General features: G+C 44.4%; 1 protein-coding gene and 4 non-coding genes across 7 annotated transcripts; 1 reads left to right on the forward strand and 4 right to left on the reverse strand.

The window, feature by feature from the left end:
• The first annotated feature begins 457 nt into the window (after positions 1-457).
• trnap-agg (transfer RNA proline (anticodon AGG)) lies at positions 458-530 on the forward strand. The gene has a single exon. It is a non-coding gene; the product is annotated as a tRNA-Pro (tRNA).
• A 1,826-nt stretch (positions 531-2,356) lies between these two features.
• trnag-ccc (transfer RNA glycine (anticodon CCC)) lies at positions 2,357-2,427 on the reverse strand. The gene has a single exon. It is a non-coding gene; the product is annotated as a tRNA-Gly (tRNA).
• A 6,042-nt stretch (positions 2,428-8,469) lies between these two features.
• On the reverse strand, positions 8,470-8,552 carry trnal-cag (transfer RNA leucine (anticodon CAG)). Its single transcript has one exon. It is a non-coding gene; the product is annotated as a tRNA-Leu (tRNA).
• A 2,036-nt stretch (positions 8,553-10,588) lies between these two features.
• trnag-gcc (transfer RNA glycine (anticodon GCC)) lies at positions 10,589-10,659 on the reverse strand. Its single transcript has one exon. It is a non-coding gene; the product is annotated as a tRNA-Gly (tRNA).
• Positions 10,660-21,076: 10,417 nt separating this feature from the next.
• Positions 21,077-23,906, reverse strand: LOC130114759 (paired box protein Pax-3-A-like). Of its 3 annotated transcripts, none has more exons than XM_056282665.1 (4): positions 23,626-23,906; positions 22,981-23,129; positions 21,870-21,971; positions 21,077-21,508 (listed from the first exon to the last, which is right to left on the reverse strand). In XM_056282665.1, the coding sequence occupies exons 1-4, from the start codon at positions 23,843-23,845 to the stop codon at positions 21,356-21,358; spliced, it is 624 nt and encodes a 207-aa protein (XP_056138640.1). In that variant the 5' UTR covers positions 23,846-23,906; the 3' UTR covers positions 21,077-21,355. The 3 variants fall into 3 exon arrangements, with proteins under 3 accessions (XP_056138640.1, XP_056138639.1, XP_056138641.1); XM_056282664.1 differs by having other exon boundaries at positions 21,870-21,983; XM_056282666.1 differs by lacking the exons at positions 21,077-21,508; positions 21,870-21,971 and adding an exon at positions 22,129-22,304.
• Between the last annotated feature and the right edge of the window lie 540 nt (positions 23,907-24,446).

Below are 24,446 nucleotides of genomic sequence, written 5' to 3' on the forward strand. Positions count from 1 at the left end.
AATAACCATGCATAGCCTGACCATCTATCTCGTCAAGCTCACAGAGGGTCTGGGTATACTCTTGTCAAAAAACTGGGATGACCGGATCTCAGAAATCCTGAGGCCGCCAACAGATTTTGAAGATGGATTGGCCTCAGGCTCCATCTAGCAATAGGTGAGTAGCAGGATATATTTAAAAAAGACACTGTGATGGCTGGGAATCGAATCCTGGCCTCCTGCGTGGCAGGCAAATTCTACCACTGAACCACCAATGCCTTGACCTATGGCATTATTGGCCAGCGACATGTGACTTGTAGACCGGGGGTTAAAATTCCCACTGTGGGAAAGGGTCCAACTATCAACACGAATGGGAAAGGCTTCTTACTCTTCATTCATAAAATGTGATTGTGTTCCTTTCTTTCAGTTATAGTCTGAAGAATGAAAAAAAAAAAGGAAATTCAATAATGCTAGTTTCTGTGGCTCGTTGGTCTAGGGGTATGATTCTTGCTTAGGGTGCGAGAGGTCCCGGGTTCAAATCCCGGGAGGAGCCCCTTGTGATAGAATCCCGATGTGCAGGCTTTTCAGTCCCGCAGGGCCTTACTGCGTACAGCAATTGCATAATGTTTGCGCGTTTCCAAAAATGCTTTCTCTGGTTATGTCATCAATGCTGTGCTCTATGTGAAGAAATACTCAACCACTGTGTGTTTCAGCGTTAATACAAGCCAAACAACACAGGTGAAAGGGCAGTACTTTGCACATTTGCCATTGAAAATCAGACTTATAAGTAGAAAGTTTCTGTCTTAGCTAGCTGAGTCAAATGAAAGTCTTCCAATGATATCATTCAAAAAGGACATGGTGGCCCATGTGAAAGGGGATGGCTGTTTCAGTGGCTACTCATTTAATTGGATTTTGTTCAAGCATACAGTCGAATGCTAAGTTGTTTTTTGTACCTGCTAGACAGTTAATGTTTACTGACTTACCATCAGAATAATCACGCATAGCCCGACCTCCATCTCGTCAAGCTCACAGAGGGTCTGGGAAAACTCTTGTCAAAAAAATGGGATGACCAGATCTCAGAAATCCTGAGGCAGCCATTCAGTTGGCTGTGACTTTGAAAAACAAATATCTGCCTTCTGACACAGCACCTCTTGTTAGTTTTGCTGCTGTGATAGAGTCAAGTTTCCTTGTTTGTCTTAGTTACAGGGTGGAAGAATGAAAGAAGGACAATAAAAGTTAAAAAAAATAAATTAAAATAACAGGTACCCTATTGCTTGTTGGTCTAGGGGTCTGATTTTCGCTTTGGGTGCGAGAGGTCTTGTGTTCAAATCCCGGACAAGCTCTGTGTGACACAGTTCAAATGCTAGCTCTAAGGTCAGGTGGGACCTTGCTGCATACAGTAGATATATAATGTTTCCCTTTTTCCAAAAATGCTGTCTCTGGTAACATTGTGCTTCATGTCAATAAATACACGGCACTACTGCTACAAAATATTTGTGAAGCATCTTCCATTCACAAAGCCTTGTCATGAGTGGGAGGTGAGAGCTCTACCATCCAACAGATTTTGAAGATGGATTGGCCTCAGGCTCCATCTAGCAAAAGGTGAGTAGCAGGATATATTTAAAAAGGCGCTATGATGGCGTCGCGGCCCGTCCAGGGTGTCTCCTCGCCTGCCGCCCAATGACTGCTGGGATAGGCTCCAATATCCCCGTGACTGTGAGTGCAGGATAAGCGGTTTGGAAAATGGATGAATGGATAAAAAAATTAAAGGTCAATAAATTTACAGCACACAACCCTATCCCACCTTTTCAACGTGGGGTGGAACTATGTGAGAATGCTGTTCATTGACTACAGTTCAGCTTCAGTACCATAATGCCCCCTAGAATGGTCAGCAAGCTCCGGGAACTTGGCCTGAACACCTGCCTGTGCAACTGCGTACTTGACTTTCGGACTGGCAGACCCCAGGTGGTTAGGGTGTGTAGACACACCTCCACCCTCTCATCCTCAACACAAGAGCCCCCCCTAAGGTTGTGTCTGTATACACATGAATGTGCAAATAATTTGTTTTTCGTTTTTTGTCATTATCATCTTCTTTGAGCCAACGTTTGGCTTGCGTGGAACAAATAAGTTGTAACTGGCTGGCTACTGCACGGGTTGGCGTCAGCTACAGGCTCGGCCCAGAGTTATCTTTACTGGTTTAAGTATGACCACAGCCCACTGCACCTCTGCCCTTTTCTAAGCTACTTTTGTCCTTGACTTTCTCTAAAATTCTGTCAGCCTGACAAAATACTGCTTACGTAAGATATCAGACCGAGTGTACTGGAAGGCCAAGAGCGATATCACTCTTTCAAACAACTTAACAGTAGTTGGGAAAACAGCATGCAATGGCCGGGAATCGAACCCGGGCCTCTCGCGTGGGAGGCAAGAATTCTACCACTGAACCACCAATACATTGATCCCTGAAAATATTGGCCGGTCACATCTTACCTGTAGGCTGGGGGTTAAAATTCCCACTATGGTAAAGGGTTCAACTATTAACACGAATGTGAAAACCCTCTTACTCTTCATTCATAAAATGTGATTGCGTTCCTTCCTTTCATTTGTAGTCCGAAGAATGAAAAGCAAAAAAGGAAAGTCAGTAACGTTAGAGTCCGTGGCTCATTGGTCTAGGGGCATGATTCTCGCTTAGGGGGTGAAAGGTCCCGAGTTCAAATCCCGGACGAGCCCCTTGTGATAGAATGCCTATATGCAGGATTTTCGGTCCCACAGGGCCTTACTGCCTACAGGAATTGCATGATATTTGCCCGTTCCCAAAAATTCTTTCTCTGGTCATGCCATGTCATCAATGTTGTGCTGCATGCAAAGAAATACTTAATACCACTGCTACAAGCTCTGCGTGTTCATACCTTTTCATTTCATTTTTTTTTAAATAATGGTGTAGGCTGGGCAATTTCATGATGCATGACATCGAATGAAAAACAAAAAAAAAATCAATCATATTGCAAATAGACAATGTTAGGAACAATATTGTAAATAGTGTATAGACAATGTTCAAAGCTCCTCAGCTGTAAATAAACAGCTGGGAGCTGAGGGGGTTATGTGATTGTATGTAAAATATTATTTTATCTTAATTACTATTGTTAAAAAAATGTTATGACCATTTAGCTTTTAATTTGTGTTTTTTCTACAAGCCTTAATTAATTGTGGCAATAAATAACCAAAAAAGAGTGTGTGTTAATCTCAATTATGTTCGGCTGGTGTTAATTTGGACCCAAATGCAAAACTCAGGGAGGCAGAGACAGATGAAGGTGTAGCGGGCATAATAAGCCACGCCTTGTTGGGGTAGTAATAGTACTTATTTACCTTGAAAGATTAGGTTAATGAAGGGATCTGGGTCCCCATTCCCAATGCAATTAGTGTCAGTACCTACGTGTGTAAGTATGTGGATGCCTATCCTGTTGAACAGAGTGGTTAGTACCTTACACCCTACAAGATATCGTGAGGTGGGCTTCACGCTAAGGTATCTGACACGGCGGCCCCTGACGTGTAGAGTGTATGCTGTGCTATGGGTCCAACTCAGTATAACCCTCCCTCCCCAGAACCAACAGGCCAGTTGAGACGCCCCTACTCCAAAGTAAGTACACAACTCCAAAATACTTATTGTAACGTGCATGGATAAGAAGACACGTTGGTCTTTGACTAACGGGTTGGATCTTTTAGTCGACTGGTTAACGTTGTCGCTTGCGGTGTGGGAGACACGGGTTCGCGTCCCGGCTGTGGCGACGGTTCCCGGGCTGCCCCCCTAATTCGCTACATTATAAACCTCAGGTAAGTATTGTAATAAGCCCTAAACTCCAAACACAGTAAAGACGAATCAATAGGCAACAGCAGTTTAGTATTAATTGAATGCAATACTATAGGATGACAATGGCAACAACAACAAAAATGCAAAAAAACAAGAGTTTTGACTTTCTTTGTATACACAGTATCTCTTGGTATACACAATATCAACAGAAACTCACTCTAAATGTTGAGTATCAAAACCAATGAATGTTCAAACATAAACAGTTAAGTTCGTTTTTTTAACAGTCTAGTAATGAGTAATAATAAAATTGACACAAATACCAGTCTGATGGATCCGGGGCACACGAGATGAGCCGCTGGAGAGACGACTATATGGCAGGGCAAACCACGTGACGTGCGTGTAGTCTACGACGTGACTCACTGTAGACATGAGATGGCACCAACAGCAATGCAATGCGTTCAATGTTCACACTGCTCTTGAAATAACTTTCACTCAGGCAGCAATCTTCCGTCACAAAACTAAAAAAACACGACTGTCCTCCGAGTCCTCTTCTCAGCATCCAGCGGTTCATCCGAACGCGCGCAGCCCCAGTATTGAGAACTAACGAGGCACTACGACCAGGGAGCTAGCTAGCTTCACTGACAAATAGACTAACGTTAGTACTATAGGCTTATCCAGTGCGGTACTAAGCTAGTGCTGGAGAGAGGCCAATCACTAAACACTAATGTCTACTAATGTCTGTCTAGAATCCTCTTCGTGCCTCATGCACACTACAACAATGGCACATGTTCCTCTGAAACTCACGGCACCGACGAAGCACCGACTTCCACGTCCTCAGTCCATGGCCATTTCCAACACTCCACTGCTAGTCGGGGGAATTCATGCTAGCTGGTGGTCACTCGCAGCCTCCAAGCAGGACACCTTCTCCGACGCACCCCAGGAAACACGAATTCGTCCCGAAGGATTCTTGTAGACGGTAACACATTCACTCAACGCACAGTACGTGTCTGTCTCTCTCTCTAGATTTCGTATTTTTTTCTATTTGTCCACCGACCCACACACAGCCGCAAAGCTCTCGCACACCACCTCTTTTCTCCGTTTTCCTTTTCTTCCCTCCCCCGGTGTGTCGGAGAGCCTCACTGATTGGATACAATGGAGGGGGCTTGCCTGATACTAACCCAATCATATACGACTATACTCAGAATAGTTGCATACCATACAAAGGGTTAAACCCAAGTATGGGTGTTTATTGTGTGTCCAAGGATAGTGAGGAGCTGTGGCCTGGCTGCAGTCCGGTGGTGGGTGTGGGATAACGCTGGGTAGTGGAAAACGGCAGGCAGGTTGAAGGGATGATCCTGGGACAGGGGAGAGCACGAGTAATAAGAGGCAGAGGAGATAAACACAGGAGAATAGCTATCACAAGGAGGAACACTAGAGGTAATAGTACAATTTAAACATTGTAAAGGCACAATTTTACTTTTCCCATTGTTTCTTGTTCACTGTCATTTGGACCAATGAAAGAGGCAGTACAATCTCCTAAATAGCCAATCTATCTTCTTGCGTTCTTTTAAAGGAACAGTTCACGTATAAAACTCACTTTATGGCATTGTTTACTTTCTCTCCCCATGTCAGTCAAACTCCAATTTAAGTTTTTAAATCCATATAATATTCACAGAGTTAGAAACATTTTGTCTTCACCGATTCAATGTTGGACCCCAGTAGCCTAATATAAGAAAATTATATGGATTTAAAAAAAAACTTCAATTGGGGTTCAACTGACATAGGGGGAGAGAGTAAACAATGCCATAAAGTTAATTTCATAAGTGAACTATTCCTTTAATGTCTTGCTTTGCATAAACCTTACTATGTGACATACATACTATTGTATTTTTAAATCACTTCAGGACACAGCGCTGTCGCTCGACACAACCTCTCCGTGGCATTCTTTATTTAGACTGACACAGCATCAAAGGCAGACCCGATCAAACAACCCAGAGCCCGCAGGCATCACCAATCGATCCCAGCACAATAGAACAGCACCAAATCAAATGCAGCACTGTTGATGTGTGCAGACATAACATCCCCCCCCCCCCGGCAGGATTTCAAACATGAAAGGTTGACACAAAGTCCTCTAGGTGGCCAGGGCGTAAACGTGTGCGAACAGGTCGCGGGGCGGCCTGAGGCTGGGCAGGCCGAGGTGGGGAGGGAGAAGGCAGGGGAAGCTGAAGCCCAGGAATGTCTGGGGCCCATGTAGGAGCTGCATGAAGCCCCGGGGCGTCTTGCCATGCTGAGGGAATGGCTATGGTTGTGTCACCAGCTGTGTGTGGCGGAGCTGACACCTTCCGTAGACGACTGGAGTGCCACCGAGTGCCATCGCTGAGGAGGTAAGTGGCTGGGCCCAGCTGACGGGTGACTTGGAGAGGAGAGGACCAGTATGAAGCCATTTTATTGTCCCTGTGGGGCCTGCGGACCCTGACCCAGTCTGACACATTGATGTCTGGCACCCTGGTTCGTTTTGACTGGTCAAACCGTTGCTTCATTCGCGTCTGCTGACGAGTGACTGAGGCTCTGACCCCAGAGGAAGGTGCCTGGGGTGTGGAGGGGCGGAGCCTGTCAAGGGGCATGCACAGTTCCCGGCCTAGCATGAGAGAGGCTGGGGAGACGCCTGTGGTCGAGTGCTGTGTGGCCCGATAGTGCAGCAGAGTGTGACGGATGGCCTGCGTGAAAGAGCACCCTTGGGCCATGTGTGCTCTGAGGCCGTTCTTCAGTGACTGGTGAAAACGTTCAACGCCGCCATTGGCCTGGGGGTGGTAGTATGCAGTGCGTATATGACGGATGCCCTTGCTTTCGAGATAAGCAGTGAACTCAGCAGAGACCAGCTGAGGGCCGTTGTCAGTGGTGATGGTCTTTGGGAGGCCCCAGCGAGAGAAAAGAGAGTCCAGGAAGTCGATGATGATCTGTGAGGTCACAGTGCCGGAAGTGGTGAGTTCAGGCCATTTTGAGTGTAGATCGTAGGCGACCACCATGAAGCGTTGGTGGTGGGGAACTCCATGGATCTCACCACAAATGTCCAACTGCAGGTGTTCCCAGGGCTGAGAGGGCCAGGCGAGAGGTTGCAGGGGTGGGGGAGCCTGGTGGCCAGTCTTGCCACTCACAAGGCAGGCAGAACAGTCCTTCACCAGAGCCTCAATATCTCTGTCTATCCCCGGCCACCACACCAGGTCTCGGCAGCGCTGTTTCAGTTTCACAATGCCCAGGTGGCCTTCATGCGCCGTATTCAGCTTCACTGGAGGTGGCCACTTGCTGTGTATTTAGCATAGCAGCACACTCAGCTGCTCCCTCAACCGGTAGTGCGATGGTAATTGCTCTGGACAGCAGCAGATCGTCTTTTTCCAGCAGGAGAGTCTCACGCACCTTTGCGTTGTTGGTGTGTTCGATTAGCTGGTCGCAAACCATCTCGTCCTGAAGCGCGCCAAACTTGCATGAGCTAGCTAGCCCTCGCAAATTAGCTACGTACTGCCGCACAGACTCACCAGGCAGTTGGTGTCGCTGACGGAATATAAATCGCCGAAGGAGGGCACTCTGTGGAGCAGCGAAATGGGTGCTCATAAGTCCCACAGCTTCGGCAAAGCTTGTGACGTTCCCCAGAGTCCCGAGCACACGATGACCCTCTGCTCCCAAGCAGTGTAGCAACAAAGCCATCTTCCTAGCCTGGCTCACGTCGTCGAGCCCTGAGGCGATGATGTAATTTTCAAAACTATGTAGCCAACGAGTCCATGGTACCGGAGGCTCGCCAGGTAATGCCAGGAAGGGGGCAGGTGGTGGGAGAGAGATATCAGCCATCCTCGTCGCCAATATTGTATTTTTAAATCACTTCAGGACACAGCGCTGTCGCTCGACACAACCTCTCCGTGGCATTCTTTATTTAGACTGACACAGCATCAAAGGCAGACCCGATCAAACAACCCAGAGCCCGCAGGCATCACTAATCGATCCCAGCACAATAGAACAGCACCAAATCAAATGCAGCACTGTCGATGTGTGCAGACATAACACATACGTAATTGATTCACTTCCATTTTTAAAATGGAATAATCTGAAGAAATAAAATAATTTCAAACAAAGTCACACATGTAAAAATATTGAAATGATTACTCAAACATCGTTGATTTAGTCGTGAGTGACCAAGGTTAAGACCGGGATTCGATACGACGACTTCATGGGCTTCTTTATTGTTTTCCTCCAAACGTACTGGCACGCCCACAGGCTCCTCTGATTGGCTATTCAGTGCGTTACAGGTATAGAATGCTGGCCCCCTTGCCCGGGCCGAGAATTGTTCAGCTAAAAAGCCCTAAACCGTTTCCCATTTATTCTCTATGGTAGTGCTAAACCTCTACAGATGTAATGTACTTTTGGCCACTTCGACTCTTTGGCGCTGTTGCATAATGCATAATGTTTGCTCGTTTCCAAAACTGCTTTCTCTGGTTATGTGATCAGTACTGTGCTGCATGTGAAGAAATACTCAAACACCACTGCTACAAGCTCTGTGTGATCCAGCGTTAACACAAGCCAAACAGCAGAGATGGAACTGTCACAGGACAAGTCCCTCGTTTTGTTAGTAAGAGTGTGTTGCTCATTTGCTTGTGTTTTAATAAACACTACATAAAGCACTCTTCATTCCAAAGCCTTGTCAGGAGTGGGATTCGAACCCACGCCTCCAGAAGAGACTGCGACCTGGACACAGCGCCTTGGACCACTCGGCCATCCTGACACACAACGAGTGAAAAGCTAGATGAAGTCCATGTGGGGAGGAGACTGAATGCTCAAAAAATTCTTCCATTGCTTACAAATGGCCTTCAGCTGTGGCTTATCCCCTGGACAAAAATTGGGGGAATGTGAGCAAGGTTGGCTTCCTATTATCACTCCCAAAATCAGTTGGATGGGTAACATTGGAGCTAGCCTGAACATTGCCTTGCGAGTGCAGAAAGTCAAGAATTAAATCCATCCATCCATTTTCCGAACCGCTTATCCTGCTCTCAGGGTCACCAGGAAGCTGGACCCTAACCCAGCAGTCATTGGGCGGCAGGCGGGGAGACACCCTGGACAGGCCGCCAGGCTGTCACACAGGGGTGACACACACACACACACACACACACCCACACCCACACACACACACACACACACACACACACACACACACACACACACACACACACACACACACACACCTAAGGACAATGTAATATGGCCGATTCATCTGACCTACATGTCTTTGGACTGTGGGAGGAAACCGGGGCCCCTGGAGGAAACCCACGCAGACATGGGGAGAACATGCAAACTCCACACAGGAGTTTGGAGTTTGGAGTACTGCAAATGTATGTATATTTGGGAACTGCACAATCACATCAATTCCACTCTGCAAGGCTGAGATTTATATTCAGTCATTTTGAAAATGAGTCCCTGCAACCCTGAGAGCAGGATAAGCAGTTCAGATAATGGATGGATGGATGGACAAGTGATATTTGTTAGCCATCACATTAGCCAGAGCATTCTCCCCGGTCAATGTTGGAGGGGAAAGAGCTGAGTTTGCTGCTGAGCCAGGGCAGTACTTTGCACCTTTGCCATTGAAAATCAGACTTGTAAGTATAAAGTTAATTTTTTAGTTAGATGAATCAAATGAAATTCTTCCAATGATATCATTCAAAATGTACATTAGCAATGGCTATTAAAGTGACAGGGTGGCCTCTGTGAAAGGGGATGGCTGTTTCAGTGGCACCTCGTTTAGTTGTAGTTTGTTCAAGCATACAATCTCAGGCTAACTTGTTGTTGTACCTGCTAGAAAGTTAATATTTATCCACTTACAGTCAGAATAATCATGCATAACCTGACCTCCATCTCGCCAAGCTCACAGAGGGTTTGGGTATGCTCTTGTCAAAAAACTGGGATGACGGGATCTCAGAAATCCTGAGGCAGCCAACAGATTTTGAAGATGGATTGACCTCAGGCTCCATCTAGCAATGGGTGAGTAGCAGGATATATTTAAAAAAGGCGCTGTGATGGCCTCGCGGCCTGTCCTGGGTGTCTCCTCGCCTGCCGCTCAATTACTGCTGGGATAAGCTCCAGCATCCCCGTGACCATGAGTGCAGGATAAGCAGTTTGGAAAATGGATGGATGGCTAAAAAAATTAAAGGTCAATAAATTTACAGCACACAACCCTATCCCACCTTGACAACGTGGGGTAGAACTACGTGAGAACGCTGTTCGTTGGCTACAGTTCAGCCTTCAGTACCATAATGCCCCCTAGAATGGTCAGCAAGCTCAGGGCACTTGGCCTGAACACCTGCCTGTGCAACTGGGTACTTGACTTTCTGACTGGCAGACCCCAGGTGGTTAGGGTGAGTAGACACACCTCCACCTTTCTCATCCTCAGCACAAGAGCCCCCCTAAGGTTGTGTCCTGAGTCCCCTGCTGTATTTTCTGTACACATATGTATTTCGTTTTTTGTCATTATCATCTTCTCTGAGCCAAAGTTTGGCTTGCGTGGAGCAAATAAGTTGTTGCTGGCTGGCTACTGCACGGGTTGGCGCCAGCTACAGGCTCGGCCCAGAGTTATCTTTACTGGTTTAAGTAAGACCACAGCCCACTGTACCTCTGCCCTTTTCTAAGCAGCTTTTGTCCTGGACATCATCCCAAATTCTGTCAGCCTGACAAAATGCTGCTTACGTAAGATAACTGACAGGGTGTACTGTGAAGGCCAAGAGCGATTTCACTCTTTCAAACAACTTAACTGTAGTTGGAAAAGCAGCATGCATTGGCCGGGAATCGAACCCGGGCCTCCCGCGTGGCAGGCGAGAATTCTACCACTGAACCACCAATGCCTTGACCAATCAATTTATTGGCCGGTGACATCTTACCTGTAGGCTGGGGGTTAAAACGCCTACTGTAGGAAAGGGTCCAACTATCAACACGAATGGGAAAAGCTTCTTACTCTTCATTCATAAAATGTGATTAGGTTCTTTGCTTTCAGTTATAGTCTGAAGAATGAAAAAAAAAAAGGAAAGTCAATAAGATGAGGTTTTGTGGCTCGTTGGTCTGGGGGTATGATTCTCGCTTAGGGTGCGAGAGGTCCCGGATGTGTCCCTTGTGATTAAATGCCCACGTGCAGGCTTTTCAGTCCCGCAGGACCTTACTGCGTACAGCAATTGCATAATGTTTGCCCGTTTCCAAGAATGTTTTCTCTGGTCATGTCATCAATGCTGTGCTCTATGTGAAGAAATACTCAACACCACTGCTACAAGCTCTGAGTGTTTCAGTGTTAATACAAGCCAAACAGCACAGGTGAAAGTGCCACAGGACAAGTCCCCTTGTTTTGTTAGTGAGGTTTTGTTGCTCAATTGCTTGTGTTTTAATAAACGCTACATAAAGATTTCTTCATTTGCTAAGACTTGTCAGGAGTGGGATTCCAACCCATGCCTCCAGAGGAGACTGGGACCTGAACGCCAGCTGTGTGTACGGACGGTACAGTACAGTACAGTACAGCAAGTGTAACGGGGGCAGTCCTATGCTGTTCTATGCTGGTCAGCCTGCTGCATGCCCGTCACTCTCATCAGTAGCTCTGCGTTGTGTTCTAGTTGTGTGGGGCCCCAGGTGTTGTGGGGGGCCCTCAGTCTCTCATCATCATCATCATGATCAAGGAAGGAGCGGGGACACACAGGACTCTATTTGGCCCACCTTGCCATTTATTTTGGTTTCACACCCTTCGACAACCGTCCAGTCCTCCAGCGGGAGCGGTGTTTCTTACGGACGTGGGGGTCGAAGTTCAACCACTGCCCGGACTCCACTCGTGTGCGTTAGAAGTAGAAACCGTCCACGGGACTCCGATGTAAAAAAGGATAAACAAGTATTTTATCCCACAGCTTGCAGTATCTTCTTACAGGGATACTCAAGGTTACGTTCTCCTCAACCAGCAAAACTGTCCCACGGTAAGAAACACGTGTGGCTCGGCTCGATTGCTGCTTGAGACTCCTCCCACAAAACAAAAATGGCCTCTCCCGCGTTCCGTCTTCCGTGTACCCATAAGACCTCTCTCTTAAAGCGACAGTACACGTATATGACGGTCGTTGTAAAACGCATAAAAGTAAATAATGACATAAAATAAAATGTAGTAAACACAAATAACAGCACACAGACAGGATTTGGTGATATTTCATACTCAAACAAAATAAAATAAAAACATTAATTTTAACCTGGTTACACAAGGTCATGACATTGAACTTGACGGGAAGTGCTACCTATTGCTCATGGTAAGCAATACTTTTCACGACATGATATATCTATTAATTTTGGTTATTGGCGGGGCATCCATACTTCTATTGAGCCACCTAGTGGACGTGGCTGTAATAAACAGCAATTACCCACATACCACGTGCCTTCTGTGGACGTGTAAGTCTCCATGCACAGTTCGGTCTCCGTCTGAGTTATTGATTTCCATCAAGATATTACATTAATAAACAACCAACACACACTGCGCCACTTTACTTAACTCCCAGCCAATTCTGAACAGGCAAAAAAACAAAAACAAAACCATATTCATGTCCTGTTTCATTTCAAAAGACATGTGCTCCTACAGCATAGTCAACAATTAAAGCTTTAGATTTATGATCCATACAATTGAGCAAAGTATGTCGTTTTTTGTTTTTTTGTTTTTTTACTGAGAAAGCGGTACCTCAGCTTTACCAGAGGAAACGTTAAAAGTCAGGGAAACCTTGAGCAAAGTCCCCAGAGTCGCTGTTAGTACCTGTGATGCATGGACCTCAAGAGCAACCCAGTCATTCATCACATTCACCGTTCACTCCCAGACAGCATCCAGATGTGGGCCACTTCAGGCAATGATGCAGCACTGATGGCCTTCTTCTGGCCCTGATAAAATGGATGTGAGCCTTAAGTGGCCCACATGTATAATAGCAAATATGGCCCAAATATGCCAAATCAAATGTGGGCCTTATTTGGCAAAGATGCGGTGCTCTCAGCAACATGTAATCTGGATGTGACCCTGAAGTGGCCCGTGTAATAAATGGTGAATATGGCCCAAATATCACAAAACAAATATGGGACACCTTTGGCAAATATGTGACACATGCGGCATTACTATGGCTAGGTTCTGCCCCAGATCTGGCAAACAGGAGCGGACCGCCCAAGTGCCATCATTCCAGGAGGTATGTGAGCCAGATGAAAGTGTAGGGTGTGGGATGGGTCCGGGCCACAGCAATTTTGTTATCTGGGATAAATCCCATGGTCCCATGAGACAGCTTTTCCTCTACTGGCCAAATTAGCTAAACACTACCTATGCATTTCTGGTGCTAGGGTTGCAGCGGAGAGAGTATTCTCCACTGCTGGGGATGTAGTGGCAGTGCAGTGGAGCACTCTTACTCCAGAACATGGAGATCAGCTTCTTTTTCTACAAAAGAACCTAGGTTATTGCTACTGGTGGAGAGTAATCCTACACACCAAACCAAAGTTGAAAAAAATCACCCAAAATACCAGTTTTATTTGTGCACAATTTATTTTTGAAATTGACAAGTTTCTGAGAAATACAAATGCTGTTAGCTTAAGCCTCCCAACTTTATTTAAATAACAGTATTTTGACTTTTTTTTATAAGTTGAACTTGTTATTTTTGAAGTCACCGAGAATTGAGAAATACTAAAAACTAAGCTGTTACCAGTTTTATCTGTGCAAGTTTTGCATGAATAAATGTTACCTTTTGTCTTGGGTTTGCCTTTGTGTGTTCACATTATTGCAGTCAATTGAAATAACTATTTCAAATATACACACTTTAGTCTACTTTCATGCCATAATTTCTTTTTTTCTCAGCGCACAGCGGACTGGAGTAGATCCTGAAATTAGCACCCCTATGTACTAAATCTCGAATCAATTTTGAATCGGGAATCGTTTTGAATCGAAAATCAATTTTGAATCAAATCGTGACCCCAAGAATCGAAATAGAATTGAATCCTGAGATTCCAAAAGATTCCCACCCCTAGTGGCTTAAGTGCCATGAAACGCATTAAAACAGATTGGCAGAGCAACCTTTCAATTGAAATATTGTGGAAACTGCTATACATGAGCATTGAGGGGCCAGCAGTTGGCAATTTCGATGCGGAGCGTGTTGTACAAAGATGGGCTATCAGAGAGCACGTGGGTGTAATTTAGATTCGTATTTGTATGGTTTCATTTGGTTTTTAGATGCGAAAAATCTGCTATAGCTTGTTCTTTCACTCAGTCACCCACCCACGGGTAAACTCACTCACTCAATCACTCACAGTTAACGAGTCCATCTCTGGGGAGAAGGATGGATGGATGGATGGATGGATGGATGGGTGGGGGAAGGGTCATTCCCTTTTCAAAAAGCAAGAATGTTTGTTGCTACGCATCCATGACACACTGTGTCCTTGTTATGTTTCATTTACTTAAAGATTAAACATGACAATTGACTATAGTCTTTGCTGTTTTTTAACCACAATAAATTAAACAATTTGTATAGGGGCAAGTCAAAATTGACTTCGGGCAAGTTGATTTCTCTGTCTCGCGTGTTTGAATCCTGTAATCAGCAATAGTTATAATGATGGGTGAGGGCTACAACAGCCAACCGTTGAGATGGGCGATAGCTTCCCAAAGGCTAACCGTAATTTTCACCGACTCTACTTCAGCAAGTCCAAATGAAAAAATGTGTGTTTCAACTTGTCATGTTCAACAAGTTGTTAGAAATGAATGACTGCGCCACCAAGGGCTTGCAGTCTTCCTCCGTACCAGTTACAGCTTGCATTGATCTAACTGAGTCTTAAGGAGCGCTACAATACATTCAGGAATGCAGAAAATGACTTTGATAAAGTAATGACACTGACTACGTTTACATGATGTTAGAAAAAGTTAATTTATTGTGTTTGTCCGACTAAAACTGGACTTTTAAAATACATGTAAACGTGTTAGTCCAACTGAAATCGTACTAAATCGAATTTCTTGAAGTCAGACTAACACCGATTAGGGATCGATTTACTCTGGCATGTATACGCTTCAGTCGGCCCCGAACTGGCCTAGGCCTTCTGCGTATGATCCATAGTTCCCCCGGCGCTCTTTCATCCAATAGCAAGCAGCTTAAAGGGGACATATTGCCACCTACCATACCGGGGTTGGACATACTTCCGTCAATACATCGATTCTCCCCTGGTTCTTGTATACTGGGACAACGACAGTAGTCCAATTACATGACCTAACCGAGCTACTATAACCATAGCTCGACTTAACTGTGCATGTAAACGCACGCACCGGCAGATGATCTGATGAAGAAACATGACATTCTGAGCTGGGACGTCACTGGGTCTCAAAAGAGGAAGGTGCCAGCTAAGTTGGGTGATACACAGGTTGATGCTACCTTGGGCAAAACATCACGTGTAAAGGACAACTCAGACCTAAAAATATATGGAATGGTATACTAGACAGGCAGATCACAGAGCTGGATCTGTACGGGTTTATAAGAACTGCTGCTGCTTGCTTGCCTCGGTCGAACACCTTTGGTGACAAGGCGTTAATACAGCCCGCCAGCACACACTTTCCCATCACTGTGGAAGATGCAGAACATGAAGTGTTGTATAGCAGCTGAAGAGGAAGGTCACAGCAGGCAGGGCCTCTCCGTCACTTGATGAAGTGCTCAACCCATGCCCCAGTGACATATTTCCCATAATGAATCCTCTCCTACGGGCCCTCGTCACCCCACCTATAACAAGCTGCACTCTTGAAAGACTCTTTTCAGTTGTAAGTTGGATAATAACTGGCATCAGGGCATCAATGATGACATACAGACTGAACTCTTTGTCCCCGCTCTCCTTTGAAAGAGAACTGACTGACTCGTTGGACTATAATGAAATAAGGTCCGTGTTCAACACCAAGTCCCGTCGTCTCCTGCTGTCATCATCAAAAGTAAGCTAATTTACAACTTCACACTGTAGTAGCTGATTGCCTATGTCAGTATTATTGGATATAGTTTTTGATGGGTGTACAGTTGGATTTTATGCTGGTGTGTGTATGGGGAGGGTGCATAAGGCTAATTTTTGTTTTGAATCACCTCACATGTGTTGTATTGTCAAGTGATGGTAAAATAATTGGCCCATTGGCCAATAATACAAAACTTTTATTGGGAAGCTGACATGACTGAGTGTGTGTCTGACAACACTTGTTTGTGTGTGTGTGTGTGTGGGGGGGGGGTTATGTGGCCCCTGTGCCAGACTTTGTTCAAGTGTCATGTTTAACGTTATTGAGCATGTTGGTGCCGATGTACCGCTATCCGCAGATCGTGATTATTGATGCTGTTGCATCTGTCAGCTGTGTCAGCTGTGTGTGTGTGTGTGTGTGTGTGTGTGTGGGGGGGGGGGGGCTATGTGGCCCCTGTGCCAGACTTTGTTCAAGTGTCATGTTTAACGTTATTGAGCATGTTGGTGCCGATGTACCGCTATCCGCAGATCGTGATTATTGATGCTGTTGCATCTGTCAGCTGTGTCAGCTGTGTGTGTGTGTGTGTGTGTGTGTGTGTGTGTGTGTGTGAATATGTGGCCACCGTGCCAGGCTCTGTGATGCTGTTAATGTTCGTGTTGATGCCTGTAACATTACCTCTGATGATGTATAAAGCTTGTATGATTAAACTGGTGCATTCAAGCAAGTATAGTTGTAATTGCCTATTTTGGTTAACATATACATTTCAGAACCTACTGAGCATGATTTGTCTTGGACGGGGGTGGCACAGTGACGCAATGGTTAGCGCGGTCACCTCACAGCAAGAAGGTCCTGGGTTCGAGCCCCGGGGTAGTCCAACCTTTGGGGTTTTCCTGGGTAATCCTCTGTGTGGAGTTTGGATGTTCCCTCCGTGTCTGCGTGGGTTTCCTCTGGGTGCTCCAGTTTTGTCCCACAGTCCAAAGACATGTAGGTCAGGTGATTTGGTCATACTAAATTGTCCCTAGGTGTGAATGTGTGTGTGCGTGTGTGTATGTGTCGGCCCTGTGTGATGGCCTGGCGGCCTGTCCAGGGTGTCTCCCGTCTCCCCACCTGCCACCCAATGACTGCTGGTATAGGCTCCAGCATCCCCATGACCCTGACAGCAGGATAAGCGGTTCGGTTAATGGATGGATGGATGGATGGTCTTGGACAGGCTAGGCCCACCTGATTTTCTCTGTGCCCACACACAATGTGATTTCTGCTTATACCACAGATGAGAGAGAGAGAGAGAGAGAGAGAGAGAGAGAGAGAGAGAGAGAGAGAGAGAGAGAGAGAGAGAGAGAGAGAGAGAGAGAGAGAGAGAGAGTGTCTTAACTGTAGAATAGGATATTATTCTTACCGAGAGAGGTGATCAGCCATGGCCTGGAGTACTACGGTCACTACAGTCAAAGTAGTCTTTTGGACTTTCTTGATGGGCGATGATGGGGATATGTGTGCCATCGATGGCACTGACACACTGGGGGAACCCTTTCTCTGCAAAGGCACAGACAACCTCCCGAAGACGATCTCCCTTGTTGTTATGTGTGATCTCCCTACTTATGTATATTTTGTCCATGCAATACAGAGCCTCAGCCACTTCATGGACGATAAGTCCCATGGATGCTTTGTGCACCCTTAAACAAATGAGCAATAGCAAGGTACCCAGATAGCAAAATTGCTGTGGCCCGGACCTGTCCCACATCCGACTTTCATCTTTCGTTAATCTGGCCCACATACCACGTGGAATGATGACACTTGGGCGGTCCACTCCTGTTTGCCAGATCTGGGCCAGAACCAAGCCATAGCAATGCCGCATTTGCCACATATTTGCCAAAGGTGGCCCATATTTGTTTTGTGATGTTTGGGCCATATTCACCACTTACCACACGGGCCACTTCAGGGTCACATCCAGATTACATGTTGCTGAGAGCACCGCATCTTTGCCAAAAATGTCCCACATTTGATTTGGCATATTTGGGCCATATTTGCTATTATACATATGGGCCACTTCAGGCTCACATCCATTTTGTCAGGGCCAGAAGAAGGCCATCAGTGCCGCATCATTGCCTGAAGTGGTCCACATCTGGATGCTATCTGAGATGTAGTTCCGCCAATGCTGGCTGCGGCCATGCACCTATACTGTTCTCTCCAGTGAAACCGTCGATTCACGGAAAAGTACAATAATTGCATTAATGGTGCGCCTCTGCTGCTGCCTCCTCATCAGAGCATGCCTCGTGCGGGCCCGCCCTCGATTGCTCCGGAAAGGAGCACTACAACCTCACAAACACTGAAGGCCATTTTGCAGAAATGTCTTTTTCCCACTTGATTTCAATATTGCATGGAACAATGAAATCCAAACTGCTATCTGACCACAGAGCTCACAACTCAAACCCAGCCTGTTGTGATTGGATGTTTGAATTCTGAATCCAGAAGTCACATGAAAAGTAGTGTAACCGTAGCCTTGTTCTCACTATCTCTCCCCCTGTAGCCAGGAGAAATGCCAACAGTGCAATCTCCAGAGATGGCAGGTAGTAAAAGAAGATAAGGCCGGGGTGAAAAGTTTACCTACATGCAAGTTTCAATGAATGTAATCAGAGTTGAGGCAGTTCAGCTATCGATAGTAGGGGCAATGCAGCGTTATCGCACATATAATTGTTGATTTTTTTTAAAAATGGCCTGCGCAATAGAGGGCATGCAATGGGCACATGTGTGGTTTTGAGAACATTTATACAACCATTCTCTGGACACATTCGGTCCGCATCTGTTCTGCTTGCACAATGGAGACCTGTTTTTATGCAAGTGACCTGCTCACATTCCTATGTCCCACTCCTCCATCCTGTTTCTGTGCATATGTCACCTCCATCTGTAAATCTGAAGATGTGTATAATAGGTGCCTTCAGCTCTGTATGACCACACTCCATATCTTGCACTGGACCATACGTTTCTAGAGTGCAGACATCTGTAAATCCGTCAATACTCAGCATCGTGTTATTCCTCCTAGCCAATAGGAGCTCTGAACAGTATCAACATGATAGAGATCCTTTACTTTTTCATTTATAGCCCATTATTTTCTGCATTAATGACCCATAATCCTCTGTGGAATGAAATGTTCAGTTTATATTATGTTTTTAAAAGCTTTTGGTACAACACTATCTGTCACACCAGCACTTTTTAAGGTCAGGGGCAACTGAAAGTCAAATTGAAAATCAAATAGAGACAACAGATATTCCATTTATTAAAAAAAAAGAGGGTTGTGTTATTCATAGATAATAAACTGACATATGGCATCAATTTACTCTTTAAAATACATATCAAAACAGCTACATAAAAAATGACACACATATAGATAATATTTCAGCCGTTTCTTCATTTACCTTTACATTAATACATCTGAATTATAAACTCTCTTATATAACACTACATAACATCAGTCATGGTACCATCTAATCCCTGAATAAAGCTGATGTAATTTACAGGATGTAATTAAATTCGATACAGCAGTATCCTTTTGGTTGTGTTCATCAGTTCTCCAGCTGACCTGGCAGTAACCTCATCTTACAACCTCAAATTAAGATAAGGACAGTCCATCAGAAAGTCAAGTCAGATAAAACGGTTTATTGCAGTGCTGTGTCTTATCTTTGATAAGGAAATAACATGCCGTTAGAACACGGTAACGCTCTGCTGGATCATGTCGCTAAAACTCTGAACCCAGAAGTCCTGCTACGGTACAAAGTGTTGAGGAACCTTGATCTGATGCACTAATACAGGATCATTTAACCAATCACCATTACAAAACATGCAGATGGGCTCGTTGTTGGTTGTCGGTTCAGTAGCCTGCACACCAGCTTTTTCAATGGCGGCTGGCCAGTACAGGACGCTGGGGCGCCACCCCCTTCAAATATCAAGAGACAAAAATCTACTTAAACATGTTAAATATAATTTAGTTGTATAATGCAAATAATTATGAAATAAAAGTGTTTTTCAGTTTGTGAGCGCCTGTCAGCAGCCGTTAAATATTGGTTCAAATGGTATTTGGTTGATTTCTGTCTGAATACATACTATACTTCCTGGGTGAGGGGCGCCGGCCAAACGATACCTTATGTAAGCCCTCAAACTTGTGGTGAGCAGGTGTCCTGAAGCTGCTGTCTGATTGGTTTCTTCAGATTTTCCATGGGGCGCAGAGACACTCCCACTTTTATTGGCAGCGAATTGGTATTTTTATTGTTTTTTGATCTAATATGATTGGACAATTCTGATGGCTGTCAGTCATGTTCACACCCACCATGACACCTCATCTCGACTGTCAATCATCCACCGTCTACGAACCCTGATAAAGTCTGTAGGCTACATTGTCCTTCTTAATAACTCTGTGACTGTGGACATTAAAGCAGCTGTCAGGTGTGCTGCGCCAAGGTAAATTGCGTCCTCTCACCCCAAATTATTTTTAGCACCAGCCACCACTGACAAACAAATGACCACGACCTCTTAACACTCGCATTACGTGGTGGTGGCACACAATGTGTTAAAATTATGTGCTGGAACCACAGAAACAATGCCAATGAAAAGGCAATCAGGATCTGTTGTCGTGCTGGACATACGAATTCCTTGATTCAACAAAATCATGCAATCCCTTACAACAACAACAAAAAAGTATTCTTGAAGTTTCTTTTATTAAGTAAACTTAAGTAAACTTCAAGTAAAGTTCAAGCATATATACTAGTAGTATACTTGTAAGTATACTTAAGTATAATTTTGTTTAGTACAGCTCTGATAAGTACTTAAAAAGTAAACTGAAAGTATACTCACTGATTTTTAGTTTAAAATAAGTATACTAATAGCACACTTGAATAAATTACTATTTTGTAAGGAATGAGCAGTGTTTAATATTTTCTAGTTAACAAAATTTTTATTTTATTGTTATTTTTATTGTCATTTGACTGAATGTATAATAGTGCTTTAGTTACAATTTTTTTGTTCTCCAAAAACACGGAATTGTGTGTGATATATCTCATTTTGATGTAATGAGGTTAGGGTTAGGGTTTTTAGAGAGCAAAAAAATAATAACTAAGGCATTATGATAAATTCAATCAAATGACAATAAAAATAACAATAAAACAAAATGTTGTTAACTAGAAAATATTAAACACCGCTCACTGCATGATGTTGAATCAGGGGATTCGTGTGTCCAGCCCGACAAAGGATCCCATCTGACTTTCCATTGGCATTGTTTCCGTGGTGCCGGCGCATAAGTTTAACACATTACGTGCCACCACCACGTTATGCGAGTGTTAAGAGGTCGTGGTCATTTCACATATTTCTGTGAGATCAAGCTGATAACAAACCACCAGTTTGCTAGTTACAAATGCAATAGCACTGCTTGATAGTACTGCAAATACTTAGACAAGTAAAGAAAATTCATGATATATATTTTTTTTCTTTTAGTCAGGGCATTCACACATACTTTGGCACATCACCAGTTTATCACAGCTCCACTTGGTCATCGTTTGGAAACCTGCCACTTGGGTAAAAGTCACATCAGTTGTAAAAATGGATTATCCTGGTATCCAAATGAATGTCCTGTGATATGGAGAATTTGTTTTGGTCAGCACAAGCGATGTTAGTGCTGGTGAGAGGGACACGGTTGTCTCAAAGGGCTCTGGTAAGTAGCACTGCGGCATCCAGATGCCCGCCTGGAGCTTGGGCTTCTGTAGAAGTGGGTGGGGGACAACACGCTGATAAAGACTTTATCACTGTAAACAGAAAAATCACTCCCTCACCCGCTGATGGCTGTGTAATCACCAAATCCCCCCCCACACACACACATACACACACACACACACACACAACTTATGGCTTTTTACTAATCAGGTAATTGTTTTACAGCCAACGTTGTGGGTTTCTCAACATGTCAACCCTACCTCAGCTTTTTGGACAGAATCAGCCCATCACCTTCTAAAAATCTTACAAACTAGCTCAGCTCAGATATCCCCCCCATACAAGCTGCATTTAAACAAATGATTCTTAAAAGGTGTGGCCTGCTTTCAGAAAAATCAATATTCTTCTTACCTCGAGATAAGGAAGGCTGTGATTTACTGTACATATCTGCTCTCTGCCCATCATTTCAAGGTCCTTCAGTGTCTCAGCCTTCCTCCATTTGGCTCGGCGGTTCTGAAACCAAATCTGAGGCATAACAACGCGTAATCTGAATGCTTATTTAATGAAATTAACACAATTTATTCTCATCATATAAAATGAAAAAGACCTTCATTAGTTGATATTAGAAGAAGGTCACTTTATTCATTTTTTTCATTGTACAGTTGTTTGGTTACAATGAAATGTGTCTTCTGCATTTAACCCATCCTATTGTATTGGAGCAGTGGGCAGCTGCAGCACCCGGGGACCAGCTCCAGTTCTTCTTTTCATTGCCTTGCTCAGGGGCACAGACAGGGGTATTAACCCTAACATGCACGTCTTTTTGATAGTGGGAGGAAACTGGAGTACCTGGAGGAAACCCACACAGACATGGGGAAAACACTTAAACTCCACACAGAAAGGAGCTAGGACAGCCTGGGGTTCGAACCCAGGACCTTCTTGCTGTGAGGCGACAATGCTAACCACTGGACCACCGTGCCTAGTCTCTCAAATGAAACACTGAAATAACTAGTTAGAATATTCTTCTTTCCTCAGACGTGTCATCCAACGCAATGCTTTACACATAAGCAGCTGAGACAGGGCCAATTTTTGTTCTACAAAGTACTTGAACTGATTAGTCATCCTCATTTGACCCATTTGCTGAAACTGGAGTAATTTCTGACTTACTGACTCCAGGTTAACTTGAAAAGCTAATTCAGAGGAAGGCAAATAAAGGGAAAATAGAAACGCATGCAGTCACTATATTGCTGATGTTACGTCACCAGAAGTAAAAAAAAAAATAGATGAATAAATTCATGACAATTACTTGACAAGGAAAGTACGCCCAGATACACCTCAAATATGATTTTGATAGTCTTATCTGTGGTTTGACCATGTTGGCAAACAGAAAATATAACGTTGGTGAGCCACCGTACATATGCTTGCCTCTTTGGGAACCACTTGATAACTGACATCTGCTGAGATTCTCTGAGCAGAATAAATGAACCGCATACTGTGATGTCTCCTCAGAAATGGCCTGTCTAACCTGTATTCTTCCCTCGGTGAGGTGAAGGTGAGAGGCCAGTTTTTCTCTGGTACTGACGTCTGGATAATGGCTCTGCCGGAAAACCCTCTCCAGTTGCTCCACCTGGGATGGTGTGAAGCTAATTCTGGTCTGCCTGCTCTTCCTCTGACCTGTATCGATGCAAGCAAATGCGACTTCTCTCTTATCATGGTCACAGAGGTTGTCCACATCATCGTCTACTGTAAAACCTGACCATTTTACATTTGCATGCAGTTGATGCGCTCACGCTGGGCTTCCACCGCTTTATAATATAATCCCCCTTCCCCCTTTATTTCCATGCATGAAGGGTCTATGTATTTCTTACACCTTCACCAGGGTGGCTGGCCCAAATTAGGTTTATGCAATGTTGGGCTATGACAGCTCTGCTTTATTTATCCGGAGGAAGCAGACTGACACATTCGGTCAGTCTCTTTTTTCAACAAGTAGAATTCAAACAATCAAATTTAGTCTTTATTATTATCATTATTATTATTAGTAGTAGTAGTATTTTTACCATTACCAATATCCATCTCATTCCTCGTCTCATACCTCATGCAAGATAAAAATTAATGTCAGCAATGTGATACAACTCAGTTTAACAGCAGAGTATCAAATTAAAAGACATACCTGTCAATTGATGCTGGTTGGACTGACTGTCGTTCTCCTTGATAACAGACCAGTTACGATGCTGTCTCCTCTCCTGCCTGACACACATGGGCCTCTTCAGGATCTCCTCAATGGAGTGGGACAGTTTTTCGGGTGGCTGCTTATCCTGTTTTAAAATCACACTAACTTCTATCGCCGCGTCTCCCCTATTCCATACGTCTGTAGGTTTTTCCTCGTCCATCAGGTTTCCCTATGTAACTGGTACACCGGCGTCTCGCTGCTGGAATCTGATAGAGTTTCAGCTCGACAGGGAGGCGACTCCTCTCTCTCAATTACTTCTGTAAACACTCCTCTAGGAGAAAAGAGACCAGCCTTGTTACTTGACCTCTGATCTCTCCATTACGCCCTCCTTCCCACTTCAGTCAGGTGGCTTACCCATTCCCTTTGATACCTGTTAGCCTCTGTTTGACCTGCATCATATAATTTCAGAGGAGGAGCGAATGGCGGTTTTTTTAATAGCCCAGTAACCATTGTCTAAAGACAGTCTCCACAAAGGGACTGTTGACCCAGATTTTTTTCTTTTTACAATCATTACACAATTGGTATTTTAGAAATATCATATTTAGAATTATCATACATTTTACCATGATAATTATAAATTAGACAGTAAACATTGCTCTGTAACAAAGCTGCAGTGTCTGTTTTTGATTTTGAGGTTTTATTGTTTTCAGTCTTGCCAGAATAAAAAAAGCACTAAAGTGGCAAATATGCTCCCATATTTTTATCATATATTATATTATTATATTTATTTAATTTTATTTTTATTTGTTTATCTATTATAT

This window comes from Lampris incognitus, chromosome 6 (assembly GCF_029633865.1).
Source record: "Lampris incognitus isolate fLamInc1 chromosome 6, fLamInc1.hap2, whole genome shotgun sequence".
Classification (NCBI taxonomy): domain Eukaryota; kingdom Metazoa; phylum Chordata; class Actinopteri; order Lampriformes; family Lampridae; genus Lampris; species Lampris incognitus.

What these genes read in the sequence shown, in the direction of transcription:
- LOC130114759 (XM_056282664.1), bottom strand. Translation starts at nt 23,845, where the DNA reads ATGGACGAGGAAAAACCTACAGACGTATGGAATAGGGGAGACGCGGCG. An exon ending in CAACCAGCATCAATTGACAG is followed by an intron (nt 23,130 to 23,625) that starts GTATGTCTTTTA and finishes GCATCGATACAG; the next exon opens with GTCAGAGGAAGAGCAGGCAG. An exon ending in TCACCGAGGGAAGAATACAG is followed by an intron (nt 21,984 to 22,980) that starts GTTAGACAGGCC and finishes GTTATGCCTCAG; the next exon opens with ATTTGGTTTCAGAACCGCCG.